The 18,733-nt window shown below is 58.1% G+C and overlaps 1 protein-coding gene across 3 annotated transcripts; it reads left to right on the top strand.

Moving 5' to 3' along the window:
* Positions 1-1,580: 1,580 nt before the first annotated feature.
* On the top strand, positions 1,581-16,831 carry GRK6 (G protein-coupled receptor kinase 6). Of its 3 annotated transcripts, none has more exons than XM_085591543.1 (16): positions 1,581-1,738; positions 4,613-4,708; positions 7,176-7,288; positions 7,594-7,671; positions 7,873-7,973; positions 9,201-9,293; positions 9,578-9,641; positions 10,243-10,383; positions 11,044-11,234; positions 11,993-12,030; positions 12,168-12,257; positions 12,344-12,552; positions 13,074-13,211; positions 13,448-13,585; positions 13,725-13,859; positions 15,401-16,831. In XM_085591543.1, exons 1-16 carry the CDS (start codon positions 1,687-1,689, stop codon positions 15,449-15,451), a joined length of 1,728 nt encoding a protein of 575 aa, XP_085447669.1. In that variant the 5' UTR covers positions 1,581-1,686; the 3' UTR covers positions 15,452-16,831. The 3 variants fall into 3 exon arrangements, with proteins under 3 accessions (XP_085447669.1, XP_085447670.1, XP_085447671.1); XM_085591544.1 differs by having other exon boundaries at positions 14,650-16,831; XM_085591545.1 differs by lacking the exon at positions 15,401-16,831 and adding an exon at positions 14,650-14,944 and having other exon boundaries at positions 13,771-13,859.
* The last annotated feature ends 1,902 nt before the right edge of the window (positions 16,832-18,733 follow it).

Here is an 18,733-nt window from a genome sequence, read left to right as displayed (position 1 = left end):
AACATGTGCCAGCTTTGGAAAGAAAGCAGCACTAAAAGAGGAGCTCTCACACCATGAGCTCATCCCTCCAGGCAGTGACAGAGAGATTACCCCCAAGGCGTGGCAAGGCAAAGCATCCTCCTCCTCCTCCTCATTGCTGCAGATTCATACCCTGAAGATGTGACATCTGCTTTCCAGTGGATGCTGAAGAACACAGCAGCCACAGGCAGTACTGACTGCATGGACAGAGAGTGCTTGGAGTAATTTGTGTTATTATCATCCTCACTACTGCCTGAGGACACGAACCCAAAATTTCTCCTGCCATGGGCCCAGGCTACCATTAACAGAAACCAGGCAAGGGACCTGCCCATCATCTCCTCCATGCCCTGGCCAGCACCAGCCTCACACCTGGGGCAGGAGACATCTCCCGTGGGCTAGAGCAAGAGACAGAAGCCATGGGAAGGCAGAGGCAAGGAGCAGCACAAAGCAGGGCAGACACCACTCGGTTTAAGAAGATTAATGAGCGGTTTTGTGCCCAGGAGGCGGAGATGGGCAGATGTTTTGGGCAGGTTTTGTGCCCAGGAGGGGGAGATGGGCAGGAGATGCTTTGGGCAGGTTTTGTGCCCAGGAGGGGGAGATGGGCAGATATTTTAGGCAGGTTTTGTGCCCAGGAGAGGCAGGGAGATGGGCAGGTGCCCCGAGGGGTTGACAGGTCATCGAGGGGTGCTCACACAGGAAAACCAGTGACTGGTTTGCTGGGGATCAGGTGGGGAGAGGTTCCCATAGCACAGCTTTTCTTCAGACAGGGTAACGCTGCTGCTCATTTTGGTATAAGTTAAAAATAATGGTTTTTAGAGAGAATAATTGGTGTTAAGAAACTGGCGGGAGTTCAAACACCAGAACAGCACATGAGCTGTCAGGGTCAGATGCACTGAGGGATAACAAAACCCAAAACTCCACGGCAGCGATGACCAGGGAAACGGGGCTCAGCACCGGAGCTTGGGCCGCCCACCCGGTGACCGGGATTGACCGAGACACTGCGGAAACACGCGTGGCTGCTCGGACTTTATTGAGGCTGCGAAGGCGGGGAGGCTCCCCATAACACGTAACTGGTTCTGCCAGGAGAGCACACGACACGGCGGAAACACCGCGGCCCGAGAGACCGGGACGGGACCGGGACACGATGGGGACCGGGACACCCTCACGGCTCCACTGAGCCCCGGCGTTCATTTATATGCAATAGCTCGGCCCCACCCACCATACACCGACCTATCACGACGTCTCTGCGGCTGAGTGGCAGCTCCACACCCAATCAGATGAAGCGGGAGGCGGGGCTCCCCGTGTGGGCGTCCTTGACTGCCTCCCAATCCGTTCGCGGCGCCCCCTGAGTGACATCTCGCCCTCCAATCAGCGCCCGTCCCCTCGTCCCGGCAGCGCTCCGCCGATGGCCGCCGGATAACGTCACTGCTCTGGCCCCGCCCCACTCGCCGCACCTCGCGGGGCCAACTGGAGGGCGGTGGGGCAGCGGAGGGGGCGGGGCTTTTCGAGGGGACGGGCCAATGGGAGCGCGGCGCGGGAGGAGCGAGGGCAGGCATTGGCCGGGCGGGGCGCGGGGGCGGGGCCCGGCGGCGGCGGCGGCGGGGGGCGGCGGGCGCGGGCCGAGCGCGGCGAGCGGAGCCGGCGGGAGGCGGCGGCGCCCGCGGGCCCATGGAGCTGGAGAACATCGTCGCCAACACCGTCCTGCTCAAGGCCCGCGAAGGTGAGCGGCGCCGGAGTTGGCGGGGCGGCAGGCCCCGGTGGCGCCGCCCCGGGGCTCGGCCGGGGCGCTCCCTCCCGGGGCATCGCGGCCTTGGCGGGGAGCGGGGAGGTGGCGGTGCGATCCGGGCACAGGCATTCGGCTCTCCCGTCCGGTGCTGTGCTCGCTCTGAGGGGGCTGAGCTCCCTCCCCGGCGGCCTCGCTGCCTGTCCGGTGCAGATCCGCGTCCCGCCTTGCCCGCTCCTTGCCCGGCTCCTCCGGCACGGCGGGGACCGGCAGCTTTGGGTACCTTAAGAGGAGAAAAAAGTTGATTTCAGTCCGGTAAACTGCTGCTTCCCACACACGGGCCGATCCCGAAAGTGCGGCGGGGAGCCCCACCCGTCCACCGCCTTCACCCCGGCCCCGGCCCCATCCGCGGGGCTCCCGGAGCTCCGGGGCCGAATTCCAGCCCCCCGTGCGGGATGCAGCCTGGCAGCAGCGCGGCTGGCCTGAAGGTGCGGGAGAGCTGCGTGGAGAAGCCTCAGGAGGGGATGGGGAGTCTGCCACAGGAACCTGGTCCTTTGCACAGAAGATCCGCTTCAGCCAGGCATGGATGAGTTCAGTAAATCACATATGTGGTGGGGAACCACAGTCCCCCCTCGCCCCCGTGGTGTGCAGTTGGCCACACCGAGCCATCCTGGAGCCTGAGAGACCCGCTGAAATCCAGTTAGAGGGCTTTGGAGATTAGATTTGTTGGAGCAAAAAGCAGTGAAATTAAATTTGCACGGGCAGAAACATTTCCAAGCTGCTTGAAAACCAGGCTAAGTGTAAGTACTCCTGGCACAGTGACCGTGGTGGACCGTGACGTTCGGGTTCCTGATGGCAAGATTTGGTTCAAAACCGAGCAGCAGGGTTTGTGACCTCCAGGCACGAGGCCCAGCTTCACACGGAGTGACCCAGAGACTGGCTCCTGTTGTGCCCTTGGGGAATGGAGTTTTGGCACTGATGCAGCACGAGGTGCTGGACACGGCTGCTGCTCCTGGTGCTCCGGTTTGCAGGCAGAAACAGCCCCGTGTCCCACTTGTGCCAGGTGGTTCTTGGGCTGTGGGAACCACAGGTGTCCATGCTGCCCCTGTCCGTGGCTCTCCCACCTGTGGCTGAGTGGTGGCCACTGGGGTAAGCTCAGACAGCTTCTGTGACAGGACAGAGCTGCTTTGCACGCCAGAACCAACAGGGTTCTTAGCTCCAGCCTCGCCTTTTTGGAGCTTCCTAGGTTGGTGTGGGAATGCAGAGCTGAGCTGGAATGTGCTATGGGGCTGCTGGCAGCCACCTTCAGCTGCTGCCACAGCACAACCATGCCCTATGTTTGGTGTGGCCCAGGGAAGGTGAAGGATCCTTGTCCCCCTTGCCCTGACAGAGGGACAACAGACCAGCTCTCATCCACCACCTTGCTCCTGGTGAGCTCTGGGTGGAGGCAGCCCATCCCTTGCCCCATCCCCAAGCAGGGGTGCTGGGAGGTGTCTGCAGGAGCCCAGCTCCCTGCTGGACTGTCAGCAGTGCTGGGAGGGCGGGGGAGAACTGCTGAAGGGCGCTGGAGCCTCCTTTCAAAGCAAACAACTCAAGGAAATGCAAACTCCGGGTGCTGTGGGGCTTTGCTCTGCCTTTCCTTGAGCTCTCTTGGGGTGAGGATGGCCTGTCCTCCCCTGCCCTCTTTTCGCTGCCCCCATCCGCTTCATTGTGGCTGACAAGAAGGTGTCTGCGCCGCTGGTTTCTTCCAGCCCTGCTTACCCTTGAGTCACTTCCTTCCTGAGTTTGTACAATCGTGCGGCCCAGCTGCTGGTGCAGATGCAAGGCAGGGACCCACGGCGTGCCAGGGGCTCGGACGTGGGGCTGGCACCGCATCAGCCTGACCAGGATGGCCCCATCCCACCTGGTTCTCCTGCGGTGCAGGGTGCCGGATGCCAGGGGGCTGTGTCTAGGGTTTGGGGCTGAACTGCGTCTGCAGTGGAGGAAAGTGTTATGAGTGTTTCTCAAGAGCTGATAAATTCTGTTCAACCCCTGTGTGATTTCAGAAGGCCGGGCCTTGGGCACGACTCTTGGCCCGACCACTTTGGCAGGGTGATTTAATGGATTTCCAAAGAGAGGTGGGAAATTGTGTATGTTGGCACTGGGAAAGCAATCCCTGGAGGTTGGCTGATCCCAGCAATCTACTTAGTGCTTGCTATGATGTAAATTTTTTGGTCTATCTAGAAGCTTTCCCACCCTCTCCTACAGCACTGGGCATTTACTTCAGCAGCTGAAGCCGCAATAAAACCTGGGTTTTGGATCTGGATTTTCGGAGGCTGGCTTATCTCTGGAGAATGTTGGGAGTGTCCCCACTTCACAGGTGGGAAACTGAAGCGATGAGCCCCAGGCAGTACAGCGAGTTGTCTGTGGAGCCAGGATTAGAGCAGGAATTCCTGTCTCCCAGCTTCGAGTCCTCCCTCTGAGAGCCCCTCCCTGGAGTAAGCAATCAATCTGGAATGAGTAGGTGGCATGAACGTCTTTACTGGGGCAGGAAGAGTTTCACACCAAGCAAGGCATGGCCTGGAGGGATGATTAGCTATGCTGAGGTGCTAGGGACAGACCTGGGAGCCAAGAACTGCTGTGGCTGTGGATGCTCCTGCCCTTGGTGGGATTCTCCCATCATGAAAAGTCTTCAAGTTCTTGTTTGGGATTTGTTCAGCAGCCTGAGATTGGTCCGTCCATTTCCAATAGAGGTCCAACACTTTTGTCCCACCGGGAGATGGTGATACCACTTCGGTCTTGTTTTCCTTGCCTGGACTTAGAGGCAAGGCTAGGGTGCAGTCAAATACCTTTGCTTCCTGACTCACGGTATTGATTTTGTGTGCCCTGCAGGTGGTGGAGGAAACCGGAAAGGCAAGAGCAAGAAATGGCGCCAGATGCTGCAGTTCCCCCACATCAGCCTCTGCGAGGACCTTCGGCAAAGCCTGGGTGAGATGCAGGGCTCGCTGGCAGTCGTGCACCCCAAGCTGAGTGTCAGGGACATATAACAGGGCAAATCCCAGCCAGGATCACTTGGAGTTCAGGGTGTAGGGAAGAAATAATGGGTAGGTAAGTGGCTGATGATGTAGCCACACACCTGCGAGGCTGTGATGAGCTTCTGTGTGCAAATAGATCTGCTCCACACTGCAGAGTTTTGGAGTGTCACTCTGGGGTGCCTTTGTAAAAACAGCAAAGGTCCTGCTAACCTTTTCTGTTCTCCCTGGCTGGATTCAGCTCAGATCCACAGACCTCAGCTTCTAACATTCAAGTTTGCTCTTGCCAGGCAAACTGGGTTCTTGCTGTGTGGAGTAGATGAGAACTGGCAGTGAGCAGGGCTTGGCCTGTCATTTTCATTCTGTACTTTGTACTCTTCATGGTTTTAATGTTGTTTGTGCAGCAGGCTTGGTCCTGAGATCATGTGAAATTGTTTTGGGGCACAGAGGGTGCAAGTGCTTTGCTTCCTGGGAAGAGGAGATCTTGTTTAAGTTTTCAATCCGGATTCAGGTGCCAGCTGGAGAGTGGCACAGCGCTGGCCTTGTTTCAGATCAGGTGTTGCTGAAACGAATGGGTTTGGGAGGTTTCTGCAGCTCAAATTCCCAGTTCTTCCCTGCCCAGGTTTTCCAGTCCTGGCAGTCCTTTGGGCCCTGTGGAACTGTAGTACTTGGAGAAACTCAACCTCACTCATTCATACTGTAACCCTCAAGTTCACAGCAGCCCAGTGCAGGCTGTCCCCACCTCCCTCTGCCACACAACCTGTGCACCATCTCTCAGGGCTGGCTTCACAGCCAGATGTGACTGCACAGTGACTCCAGCCTTGGATTTGCTGCTGGCTGTTTCTCTGGAGCAAGGGCTGAGGGCTGAACAGGGCTCTGACTTGGGCTGTCCTTACAGCTCCCATCTTGGCCATCCAAACCCCTTCTGCCTCTTTGACTTGCAATGCTCTCAGCAGAGCTTTCCCCCAGCTTTTAACCATCCTGTGCCTGCAGCCACCCTTCCTGTGGCTGTCATGATGTTTTCCAGCACTGAACTTCACCCCTTTGCCAGTGGTGAGTGCTGGTGGTCTCTGTCTGCTGTCCTGTTATCCAGGACAGTGACCTTCTAAAGATTTGGGAAGCAAGTCCCTCTCAGCCACTGGCTGTCACCACCCGTGTCTCACTTCCCCTTGGTGAGGCACGTGAGAAGTGCTCTGATCCAGGTGGCAGCAGCTTCTCTTGGTTTTCCCATGGGAGAGATGACCCTGTTCCTTGTGCTTGGGCACTCTTTGGCTGGGTGTCATTCTTTTCACCTCATAGCTTGCTGGAAAGACATTTCTTTCCCTATTCCAGAGTCTTGGCAGGACTGTGGGCACAGTGGGCTGGTTGCCCATTGCAGTATTAAACTTTTTGTGCCCTGACCACAGGGAGTAACCTCGTGTGAGCCTGGGCAGTGACCAGGGCAGCTGAAAGCTTCTGATCTCGCCGACAGCAAATTCTGGTCCTCCCCAGCTGAAGGGAACTCCTTCCCCTGCAGACACAAGGAAACCGGCTGGTGCGGCGGAGCTGGTGAGGCCACCTCCTCCCCCACCACCGCCCGCCTGGCTCTGCACTCTCCTGCACCCTCAGGAAGCTGCAGCTTCCTCGGGAGAAACTGCTGCACAGGGGAGGGGAAGGATGGGAATGCCCAGCACTGGGATCCCCTTGGTGGCTGCACATCTGCTCTGCAGGCAGCCTGCAGCCCTCGGTGGCAATGGCTGTCACAGAAATGTGCTCTGGCCTGCAATCAGACCAGAATCCTCGTGTGTGGAAGGGGAGGAAAAAGGCAGAGAATTGGAAGTGCTCTGGATAGTCACAGGTGTTTGTGCGTGGGCTGCCAGAGTTCATTCATGGGTAGGTGGAATCTGCAAAAGTTGATGTACAAGCAAGTGGCTGTCCCAAGGAGAGGGGAGTTCTGACTGCTGTGGTACATCAGCAAGGCATCTGTGGGAATGGTGCCTCCCATTTTGATGCTGCTGCTTCCATAAAGGCTTTTGGAAACGCAAGTGGTTTGAAGGAGTCATCAGAACAACTCTTGGCCTGGAAGATCTGCCTTGAGATAAGCTTGGTGTGTTCCTCATGTTCCAAGGAAAGTTGTGTATGTGGAGTAGTTGGTCAATCTCTATGGAGAGAGGAGAGAGCCTTTAGGCAAGCAGCTGGTATGGAGGTCCTTTGCTAGGAACAAGAGGTTCAGGCTGAGCAGAGCAGCAGGTCAATCCTCTTTCCGGGAAGAGGGCCTTCCATAGGGGAATGTAAAACCTCAGCAACGTCCCTTGTCCCACTGGGTGTACTTCATTCTCCTGGGAGTCTCAGGCTGGTGGGACCTGTCAGCAGCCCAGCTGAGGAGTCACAGTCACTGCTCCCTGTGCTGGGATCTGGCAGGGTGACCTTCTCCTCGTTTGCAGAGCGGGACTACCACAGCCTGTGCGAGAAGCAGCCCATCGGGCACATGCTCTTCCGGCAGTTCTGCGAGACGCGCCCCGAGCTCTCACGCTGTGTCAAGTTCCTGGATGCTGTGGTAAGAGCAAAGCCCATCAGGCTTCACTGGGAGAGGCAGGGATGTTCCTGACACCCTGGGCACAAACTGGTTGGCTGGGTGCTCCAGCAGGTACTTCTGGGCACATAAGGTTTTCCTGTAGGAAAAATCTGTGAGTTGGAGCCCAGATAGGGCTGGGCCTTTGCTTAGGGAGATGTTTGCTGGAGATCTGGTTTTCAAGGAAAGCATGGGTAACTTTGGGTAGAGGGTGTTGCTGCTCCACAGCTATTGCCCAGTAGCAAGGCTGGGTTTCTGGCTGGAACTGCCCCTCACACTGCTCTCTCCAGGCAGGGTACGAAGTGGCTCCAGATGAAAAGAGGAAGGAATGTGGGCAGCACCTGATTGAAAAGTACTTGAAGCCAAACGTGAGTAAGAGGGTTGTGTTTGCTGCCTGCAAGGGTAGAACAGCTGGAGAGCCAACAGCTGACATTACCCATATCCTGCCACAGCCAACATACTGAGCCACCACACCACCTCACAAGCTGCCGCACTGCTTTGTCCACTGACCCTAAAGCAGGACCCTTGCGCTCTGCTCCCGGTGTCTGACTCCATCCCTTTGTCCCCAGAGTGAGGACCACGTGCCTGAAGTTCCCTCACAACTGGTGGATGCCTGTTGTGAGAGGCTGGAGCAGGAGCCTTCCAAGGAGCTCTTCAAGGAATGCACTAAGTAAGTTGGAGGGCTGGGCTGTGCAGATCATCCCCCATGGCATAGGGTTGATCTGCAGCTGACTCACCTTGTCCCTCATGGTCCCTTCCTCTGAGAGAGTGACAGCTGCTGCTAAGGCTGGGGCCTGAGGAGTTTTGGGCCAGCAGTTTGCAACCCAGTTCCAGGAAAGCAAGCACAAGGATATCTTGTGCTCTGGGAGCCACGAGCTGCTGCAGAAACCTCTGTCAATCCTCCCAGTCAGAGTTGCCATTTGGGAAGACCCTGTACCAATGCTATTCCCAGTTTGTGCCAGGATCTCGTAGGCTCCTGCTGAGCTGAGCCCATAGATGCATTCTGTGCCAGCTGTCCTGCCTGCTGCAGAAGTGGCTGTTGTGGTTGGGTTACTCTGGCTGTAGCTGCAGGGGTCTAAGGTCACCTCTGTTCCCATCACAGAAGCAGTGGCCAAGGTCCCGGCTCCGGGTGTGAAACGGAAGCTCTTGGGCAAACTGGGCTTGCAGCCTCACCCCTCCCTGCACAGTAGCTGGAGTGTGTTGCCTAACTGAGTGCAGGGCTGTGGCAACACATCTGCTGCAGAATTCTGGGGAGCGTTAGCTCCGTGTGTGGTAACCAGTGTCGTGTCTGAATGCAGAGCCTCCGGGCTGGGCCCTGCCTGCTCTTGGCAAGCTCTGAAAGGGGAGAGCCCATCCGCTTCTCCTTGATGCGTGTTTCCAGTCTAGACACTGTGTCTAAGGCTCCTCACTCCGCTGGGCAGCCCTGGCACTGCTCTCCAAGGCAGTTAGCTCGTTGGAGCAGGATCCCCTGTGGCCTTTTGTGCTGGATATTCATCGGATAGTGAACAGCTCAGCGCCTGGTGCTAAATGGTGCTAGCAGCTGATTACAGCCTGTGTACACGTTTGCCCTGTGAGCAGAGGGGCAATTGCAGAGTTCCATTGTCCCCCTTTGTCCTGCAGCCCAGGCTGATGCCAAGAGGCCACAATCAGCAGTGCCAGCGGGGTCCCAGGGTGCTGCATTTGTCACAGTGGTGCCTCCAACGCACCTTCCTTTTGCATGAGGCTCAGCATGGAGCGTGGCTTTCTGGGCCAGGGCTGTGTGGGTGATTCAGCACCAGGCTGGGTGAGGGATTGCAAAGTCTTTTGGAGCTGTTCACCTCCTCTTTCCTGGGGCTGCTGGCTTTTTCCAGGGCTGTGACCAGCTCTCAGGAACCGTGCTGGCTCTGCTCTCTCCTAGGCTTATCCACGACTACCTGAGCGTGGCTCCCTTTGCCGACTACCTCGACAGCTTGTACTTCAACCGCTTCCTGCAGTGGAAATGGCTGGAAAGGTAACACTTCCCTCACCCCTGGTAAACCTGCACCCTCCTCACACAGCCTGCCTGAGGGGTCCCTGGGGCTCCTTCCCATTCTGGGCCCCGGAACGAGCCACAAGCCTGGCCTGTGCTGTCCCTCAGGGCCCTTTACTGGTACCAGCAGCATCCCCAGCCTTGCTTGCTTCCTGGGGAAGCAAGGCTGGGTTGAGCAGGGGTTTGGGGTGAGCCACAGTCTGTCAGGCCAGGGCATGGACCTCTCTCATTGCTGACATCTCACTCTGGTTTCCTTTCCCTCACAGGCAGCCAGTGACCAAAAACACTTTCCGCCAGTACCGTGTGCTGGGTAAGGGCGGTTTTGGGGAGGTGAGTAACCACTGCTTCCTCTGCATTCAGGGTACCAGGCAGCCACTGTTCCCTGCTGCCAGAGGCAGACCTGGGTTGGCCATCAGGGTGCCTCCAGCTGCTCCAGCACCTGGAGGCAGGTGCTGCTGGCTGGGTGGGCTGTGGGGGCTCTGTGCTGGACTGTGGTTTGGGCCTTGTGTGGCCTGTCAGCTCTTGCTGAGAGGCAGGAGCTCATCTCTCTCCAGGTGCTGGAGGTGTGGGAGGTGCTGTTTGGGCTGGTAGCATGAGCCCTGTGGTGCCTACTGCTAGCTGGGCAGAGTCAGGTCAGTTCCCTGTGTCTCAACAGGGCAAACTGCACTCCTGAAAGCTTCCTGCCAGGCTTCCATCTGTTTATGGAGTGGCCTTCTGTTTTCCTATGCACCAGCCGTGGTGCTGCTAGAGGCATTAGAGGGATTACAGCTGGCTTCTGCTTCTCTGTAACATCTGGAGCTGTCACTGTTACCTGCGTCTTTGCTTTGACAATGGGCTTCTTTGCCTTCCTGTGCCTCTTCTTGAGAGAAGAGCCTAGACCCCCACACTGGAAATGGCAGTGGGAGAGTGCTGAGCCTTGTCCTCCCTCCAGGTGTGTGCCTGCCAAGTGCGTGCCACAGGGAAGATGTATGCCTGCAAGAAACTGGAGAAGAAACGGATCAAAAAGAGGAAGGGAGAAGCCATGGCTCTGAATGAAAAACAGATCCTGGAAAAAGTGAACAGTAGGTTTGTAGTAAGTACATAGGAATTGCTCTCACTTTGCTGCGATGCTGGATTCTTCCTCCAACCAGCCAGCCTGGCACCTGTGTGCTCCTCACGTGGTGTGCAGAGGCAGGAGCAGGCTCTGCCCATGGTGCAGGGTCCTGGTGGCTGCACATCTCTCACAAGGGTGGGGTCTGGCAGGACCTTTACCACCTCCACAACATGCTGTAAAACAGCTCCAAACATCCAGCTGGTTTTACAGGCACCTTTGTGACTTTTGGGGCACAAGTAAACAGTGAGAACTGTCTCTCCAGACAGTGGGGTGGGGAGAAGGCCAGCCCTGAGCTGTGTGCCTGGGAGCTCTGCCTTGGTGCACTGAGGTGTGGAAAGCCTGAACTTCCCTTTGCAGAGGGCTCATTGGATGCTGCCCCAATGTTGCTGTTGAGTGCTGCCTACCCGTGGGGGGAGGCAGCTTTGGCTCAGGGAAAGTGTTCTCCCTGTCCAAGGAAAGCTGGGGGTGTGCTGGGACTGCTGGGCCATGTCCTCCCTGGGTTTGCACAGTTCCTCCTCTGCTGGCAAAGGCCCAGCCCTGAGCCTGAGTGGCTGCTTGGGTGGCAAAGTGTCCATGGGAGTGTGGGCACCTCCCTCTTCCAGCTGTGTCTTCTAACAGCCTTTCTGCCCTGAATTGCAGGTGAGCTTAGCCTATGCATATGAAACTAAAGATGCTCTCTGCCTAGTGCTGACCCTCATGAATGGAGGGGACCTCAAGTTCCATATCTACCACATGGGAGAGGCTGGTTTTGAGGAGCCCCGGGCAGCTTTCTATGCTGCTGAGATCTGCTGTGGCCTGGAGGACTTGCACCAGGAGAGGATAGTGTACAGGTGCGTGCTGCCTGGTCCCTGCTGGGAGAGCTTGTAGGGTCTGCAGCAGCAAGAGGGCTCCTGCTGCTCTTACCAGCCCAGCTGGGTCTGTCTTCTTAACAAAATAAGCTCAGGCTTGAAAGCAGCACAGAGCTGAGTGAGAGAAATTGGGAACAGAAAGCTGATCTTGTGGGAGAAAGGGAGACCTTAGCTTGGCTTCCTTGTGCTGGTAAATGATCGCCAAGAACAGGATGTGATCGTGCTGTGAATGTCTCAGGGCAGGCACTGAGCTCTCTGGGCAGTATTGACACTAGAACAAAGGAGGGTAGGCTGCCCCAATGTGCTCAAGAGCTGGGGAGGAGGGAAAACAAGTCGATTGACTGTACTCACAGGGGTGTGATGCAGTGTTAGTATAGTATGGCTAAACACTGGCCAGGAAATCCCTTCTGGTCCTTCCTTGCCCTGGGGCAGGATAAGCAGAGAAGCCTCTGCTTCTTATGTGGCCTGCTTCATACTGAGTTCTGCACTTGCAAAGAGGGAACCATCCTCAAGCTCACTGCTGAAGGCTGAAGGTTGTTGTGTTCCACCTCTCTGCCCCAGAGAGGAGAGCTTGCAGGGTCAGCTCTGGGGCAGAAGGTAGGAGGAAGGTTATCTGTGTGCCCGAGGCAGGGGCATGGCATCCTAAAGTTGCTTATCTGTGACTTGTTGAGATGTGGCTGTTGCTTGTGTCCTTTGCTTTGACAACAGGCTTCTTGCTAATCAAGTCCCTTCCATCCTAGGGACCTGAAGCCAGAGAACATATTACTGGATGACCACGGTGAGTGCAGGGTCAAGAGGAGCCGTGAGCCTGAGTTTTTTCTTACTCTGCTTGAACCAGGGTTACCCTGTGTTTTTGGCAGCTTCAAACACTGCCCCCTGACTTTCTCCTGTTAACTTGTCCCCTCCTCTATGCAGGTCACATCCGTATCTCAGACCTGGGACTAGCTGTGCATGTGCCAGAGGGCCAAACAATCAAGGGCCGGGTGGGGACAGTTGGCTACATGGGTAAGTGACCCTGGTTTAGGCAAAAAGTGGTTCAAAAGATGTGCTCTCCCTGCCCTCACACATCCCTCACCCCTGCTCCTCTGCAGCTCCGGAGGTGGTGAAGAACGAGCGCTACACCTTCAGCCCGGACTGGTGGGCTCTGGGCTGCCTGGTGTACGAGATGATCGAGGGCCAGTCCCCCTTCCAGCAGCGCAAGAAGAAGATCAAGCGGGAGGAGGTGGAGCGGTTGGTGAAGGAAGTGCAGGAGGAGTACTCGGAGAAGTTCTCGCCCTGTGCCCGCTCCCTCTGCAGCATGGTACGGCTGTGCGGCCCTGTCCCTTCACTCCCTCTGCACCGTGGTACAGCTGTGCAGCCCTGTCCCTTCACTCCCACTGCAGTACTCCTGTGCAGCCCTGTCCCTTCACTTCCTCTGCAGTACTCCTGTGCAGCCCTGTCCCTTCACTCCCTCTGCAGTACTCCTGTGCAGCCCTGTCCCTTCACTCCCACTGCAGTACTCCTGTGCAGCCCTGTCCCTTCACTCCCTCTGCAGTACTCCTGTGCAGCCCTGTCCCTTCACTTCCTCTGCAGTACTCCTGTGCAGCCCTGTCCCTTCACTCCCACCATTCCTGTGCATGCAGCAGCAGAACACCAGGGCTGCTCCCTGCAGAAGTGATGGCCAGCTTCCCTTGTTTCTGATAAGGCAGCACAGGAAGATTCAAAGTGCCTTCATTCCTTGCCCAACTGCCTAGCAGGCCTGTGCTCTTCCTAGAACAGAACACACTGCAGGAACCCAGGGCTGCTCCTTCGCTCGGGACATTGATTTCCTTTCTGTCACAGCTCCTGTGCAAAGACCCCTTGGAGCGCCTGGGGTGCCGAGGAGCTGGGGCCAAGGAGGTGAAGGAACACCCTCTCTTCAAGCACCTCAACTTCAGGAGGCTGGAAGCAGGCATGCTGGACCCTCCCTTCAAGCCAGATGTAAGTGCCCATCTGTTCCTGACCTTTCCAGTCACTGCTGCTGTCAAGGGAAGAGGGAGCCCTGGCATGGAGAGATGGGCCCATCCCCTTCCCTGGACCTGGCAGAACAGGCCTCCAGCAAGCTGTGGGCTGTAGGGAGAGGAGGGAGAGGTGGCCTTGGCTTAGCCATGAGCAACAGTTGGAGGTGGTGGCATCAAGGTGGAGCCTGGCATTAGAGCAATCTTTGTGCTGCATAGCCCCAGGCCATCTACTGCAAGGATGTTCTGGACATCGAACAGTTCTCCACGGTGAAAGGAGTGGAGCTGGAGCCCACAGACAACGACTTTTACCAGAAGTTTGCTACAGGAAGTGTGCCCATTCCTTGGCAGAACGAGGTGGGTCTTTGCTCCTGCTTGTGCCCACCATGGCCCAGGGCACTGTCCCTGTGCTGTCCCCACTGCTCTCATGCTCTGCTGGGCCCTCAGTGATGGGCTCCATGTGGCACTTGCTGCAGCATTCTTTTCCCTCTTCCAGATGATCGAGACAGAGTGTTTTAAGGAGCTGAATGTCTTTAGCACAGATGGCACAGTGCCCCCAGACCTGGACTGGAAAGGGCAGCCTTCTCCACAGCCCAAAAAAGGGTTACTCCAGCGCTTGTTCAGTAGACAGGTAAGGGTTTGCCCAGCATTTCCTCCCCAGCCAGTCTCCCAGCAGCAGTAACTCTGCTCCTGCGTGTGCCAGGCAGGTCTGGCAGGGAGGTGGGCACGAGAGGGCAGCGAGCAGTCTCCCCTAGGTTGGGTGGCCAGACCCTAGAGCTTTCAGGGGCACCCGTGCAAGGCTGCAAGGAGCCAGCCCTTGCCTGGCTGGCACTCCCCATGCTGGGGGAGTCAAGGGGGCTGGAAAGGAGTGCCCTGGCTAAGCAAGCTGGAATCACCCAGGTAGAGAGGGATGCTGAATATTCTAAAATACTAAATCATCTTCCTTCATACATGAATAATACCATCCCTGAACAAGTCCTTCTTCTTGGAATGGGCTGTCTGGGTTCCCCAGAGCACTTCTGCCAGATCTTGAGCCAGGCAGAGAGCAGCTCTTTTGAGGGATGAGGAGAACAGAAACATCTTGCAGCCACTGTGGGCTTGCTTGTCTGCCTGTTTCCTCTGCCTGGGACAGTCTTTGCCTTCTTTCCAGTCCTGGCAAAGCCTGGGCTGCTGCCTCTCAGCAGCTGTGTGCAGCTGTAGGACTCCAGCATGGTTGGCTCTGGACCCACTCAGCCACCTGGTGCTGACTCCTGCTCCTTGGCAAGCTCTGAGTTGAGCTGTGCAGTTCAGTGGGCTGCCCTAGCCAGAGCCAGCTCTGGGGATACCCAGCCCTTCCTGAGGCAGCCAGGACCTGCCAGAGGATGGGCAGCTGTTTGTAGAAAGGGTTGAGCTGTGATTTCCCACGTGTTTTCTCTTTCCAGAGGTGAGCAGTCACTCCTGGCTGCTCTGCTCAGGGAAATACCCGGTGGCTCACGGACATGGCAAGATCTGGGAAAGAGGAGTGTTATCCTTCAGTGCCTATTCCCTTCCCCTGGCAGAGCACAACCTGCTTGTTGTTCTAACTGCCCCCTGAGCCACTAATCCAGCATCCCTGCTCTTGCTGCATTTGTGGGGGAGGCCTTGCCCTCAGCTTGAGCCAAAGTTGCCCCTGCACTGCCGCTGCTGGGAGTTCTGCTCCCAGGGGGCTGTGGGAAGTTTCCTTCACTCCTCTCCAGATGTCTGGGACACACAGAAGGGTTGAGAAACTGTGAAGCGTTTGGCATTGCCCCATGCTCATTCTCCCATTTCAGCAAAAAGGGCTTCAGCTGCTCTCGTGGCCAGCTGAGCCCTGAGCGGGGCCGAGCGTCTGTGCTGGCACTGAGCTTGTGTCCCTGGGTGGCTGCAGTCCCTGGAGCCCAGCTTCCTCACAGCTTCTGAGCTAGCCAGCTGTGTGCTCGCCAGTCTGCCTGCCAGGGGCTGACCTCCAGATGCAGCTGGACTGTTCTCTGCAGTCTGGGGGTCCCATCCTGCCCCATGCCTCCATGTAATTCTCCCGCACACAGGCTGGGAGGGAACCTTGCCCATCCCTGCCAGAGGGCAGCTTGTAGGCTGGGTTGTGTGACCGTGCTCACCCTCTGCTTGCTGTGCTCCTCTCTCCCTCCCTCCTCCCTCTCCTTGCCCTTCTGACTTCAGGACTGTTGTGGAAACTGCAGCGACAGTGAGGAAGAGCCCACCCGGCTGTAGGGCACAGCTTGTTCTCCAGCCCCTGGGACCCTCTTGCCTCTCCTGAGTGCCCAGCCTGAAGGACACGGTCGCAGTGGCCCCACAAGGTGGATTTGTTTACAGTTTTATACGTCTGTATGTGAAGACTGTGAGGAAGATTCCAAGGCTGGCAGCCGCACACGGCTCGGGTTGAGGTGCCTCTGACCATGGGCAAGCCCTGAGACAAACCCGGACGCTTCCAAATCTGCCACTTGGGATGGTGCTGGTGCTGCTGCCACTCCTGTCCCAGGCCCAGGGTGGGAGGGAGGGATCGTGCTGGCGTGGGCCGAGGCCAGGCTGGAGCAGCTCTGCTGACACATTCCACGGTGCCCAAGCGGCACCGCAGGTTTGATGTATATTTATATATGTTGGTCTGTACATATCACATGTTGGTTTTTAGTCTATGGGTGGGGGCCTGCGCTGCCCCCACCCTGTCACAGGCACAAATGTCCTCCTATGGGAGGAGTGACGGTCCCAGCTTTGTTCCAGGGAGTCCTGGACAGAGGCCTTCTGTGCCTTGAGGTGTCTAAATCATCTTTCCTGGACCTTTCTGGCCATGCTGAGGTGTCCTGGCTCCAGCGGAGTCCATTGCTCAGCCTCGAGGCACAGGAAGGTGCTGTGCCAAAGCGTCTCCCATTGCGTCCTGGCAGCAGAACGTCACTGCCTTGTCCTCGTGTCCCTGTCTGCTGGAGCCTGCTGCCTCCTGTCTCGTCTCACACACCTTGCCAGCTCCAGTGAGCTGATCCCGAGCCCCTCTCCAGACCACAGGCACAGCTGGACACAGCCACTCCCAGGTGCCTGCTGCTGCTGTGGAAAAAGGGTTGGTCTGATCCTGGCACACTGCAGGATAGTGGCAGTGCAGTTCCACCAGCTCTGGACCCGTGCATTCCAGAGATGTGGCCGTCCCCAGGCCCAGCTCAGTGGTGGGGGAGCAGACACAAAGAACACTGCTCTCAGGGAGCAAAGCTGTGATAAAGGGAATGTCCCTTCCCAGGGTCATGTGAAGCAGTGACCCAAAAGTGAGTGGGCTGAGACCAGCTCAGTGTGTGTCCCCAGGGGCACTGGGGAGCCTGCACAGCTCCTGCACCTACAGGCAGGAGCCTTGTGGGGCTCAGCCCACCTCTCCATCCAGCTTGTCCTGTCCCCTCTTGTGTACACTTGTCCCAGCTGTGTCCTGAGCAATAACTTGTCCCTTCTCTGTGTGTGTGTGTGCACACGTGCGTGCGTGTGCTGCTGCCTCTGCTCATTCTGAGCCAGGCCCCCCAGGGGGGCTGAGCACCTACTTGGACCTGTGGTATCATTTGCTTGCCTTGCACTAAAGTTGGAGAGTATTTAAATTTTTAACCTTTTGTTAAGTGTAAAGATTTGCTGTGCCTTGTCTTGCTCTCGTGTCACGGGGAGCCTGCTCCAGGCCATACAGGGTTGGTGGCTGAAAGAAGGGAGTGGGGACCTCATTTCTGGCCTGCCATGGGCTGTGCTGGTACTCCTGTCCTGCAAGGAAGGGCTGGGGTTGTTCTCCAGGGCAAAAAGGCTGATGCTGGCTAAGCCCTGAGTGTCACAGATGACCCTCAGTGTCTTTGCTGCATATTTTGAGTCAGTGTCAGAGCACGACAGGTATGAGGCCTTGTGCTGTTGGGATGCTTGTGCCTGCTGTGGTCCCCTCTGGGGCATGTCCATCCCTAGCACAGCCCCTCCTGGGCTGTCCAGGTGTGCTGTAGGGCCAGGACAGAGTCCTGCTGCCCTCTGATCCCTGTGAATTACTGCTTCAGGGGGGTCACCATGCATGGGAACCTTGGGGCAGCGCAGAGTGCTGCTGCTTAGCTCAAGAACAGCCCCTGCAAGGGGGACCCTGCGTGGTGACACGGGGTGAGGGTCACGACGGTCACCAAGGGTGAAGCAGTCAGAGGGGGCAGCCTGGTGGGGGACTCAGGGTGGGTTTGGGGTCCGGGGCTGGCGGCAGCGGCGCCAGCCTCGTGCGCAGCGCGGGGGGGCCGCACGCAGCTGCACTGGGATGAGAATAGCAAGTGCGGCTGGGTAGCTAGGGAACAGTTGCTATGGGAGCGGGCCGAGGAGTTCTCACACTCAGAGGGGGCATCTTGGGGTAAAATCCAGGCATTTTCTGCAGCCCTGGAAGGAAGGCAGGCAGGCGGGGGGATGGGGACTGCCTGGGCATTGCTGTTCCAAACGCACCAAGCAGGATGTTTGTGCTGCCCTCCTGGCACTGCCTGGGCCATGGCACCCTGGCACCAAGGTCCTGGGGTCACCAGTGTCACATTTCAGGGTAGCTCGGGCAGAGCTGGAGTGTGAGCAGAGCCGTGGCTAGCCTAGCCCTGAGCAGGGCAGGGAAGTGGCTCCACCTGTTTCTCACCTGCCCAGTGGAGCCCCAGCATTTGGGGGGTGTCTCCTCCCCATCCCTGTCCTTGATGGGGGTAGGAGCACACAGGTGAAAGGATGCTGGTGTATGTCCAGAGCTGGAGTGGGTGGATCTGGGCCCTACGGACACAGGCGAGCTGTGGGGTCCTGAGCACACCCCCCGGTGCTGTGGGGCTGTGGTGGCAGCTCTGCACACCATTTTCAGGGGTGAAGGATGCTCTCAGCTGTTGCCTGGGCAACGGCTCCTCCTCCAGCCCACCATGTGGCTCGGGGAGCGCTCCCCCGCCTGCCTCCCCCCGCTGCTGGGGAGAAGGGGAAGGGGAAGGCAGCTCCCGGCCCCCGGCGCTGGCGGGGCCGGAGGCCTGGCTCCCTTCGCCCGCCCTTGCCCTGACCTGACGATGCCCGTGGGCCGCACCGTGCCCCCCGTCCCTGCGGTCCCCATGCCTCAAGGGACCACCCCGGCCCCCCCGCATGGCCGCAGCCCCCTGCCCGCCCTGGGTGCTGCTGGGGCACCCCCACAAACACCGAGCCGGCAGCGCCCGACTGCCGTGGCCGCGCTGTGAGGTCGGATCGCAGGAGGCGAGTTCCAGCAAGGTGAGTCGGGGGCAGAGCCAAGGGGGCCGGGGGACACGCGGCCACTGCGGCCCCTGCGAGCGAGGTGGTCGGGCTTGGCAGGACACCGGAGCCGCTGTGCCCAGTGTGGTGGGAGTGGGCTGCCAGTCCCGGATCGCCCAGGCCATCCCCTGGCCGGGATGGAGGAAGTCCTTCCGGCCGACCCCCGGCAGGACAATGCGCCGTGTGTGCTGCCGCAGCGGGCGCCTGCCACCCTGCCCACGGGGAGGAAACGACAGCGGGGTCATGGCCTGCGTGGGGCACCCACGCCCATCACCC

Source organism: Lonchura striata, chromosome 13 (assembly GCF_050655825.1).
Source record: "Lonchura striata isolate lonStrDom1 chromosome 13, ASM5065582v1, whole genome shotgun sequence".
In the NCBI taxonomy this organism is placed as follows: domain Eukaryota; kingdom Metazoa; phylum Chordata; class Aves; order Passeriformes; family Estrildidae; genus Lonchura; species Lonchura striata.
Note: the sequence above shows the minus strand (reverse complement) of the source record. Positions and strands in the feature narration are given on the sequence as shown.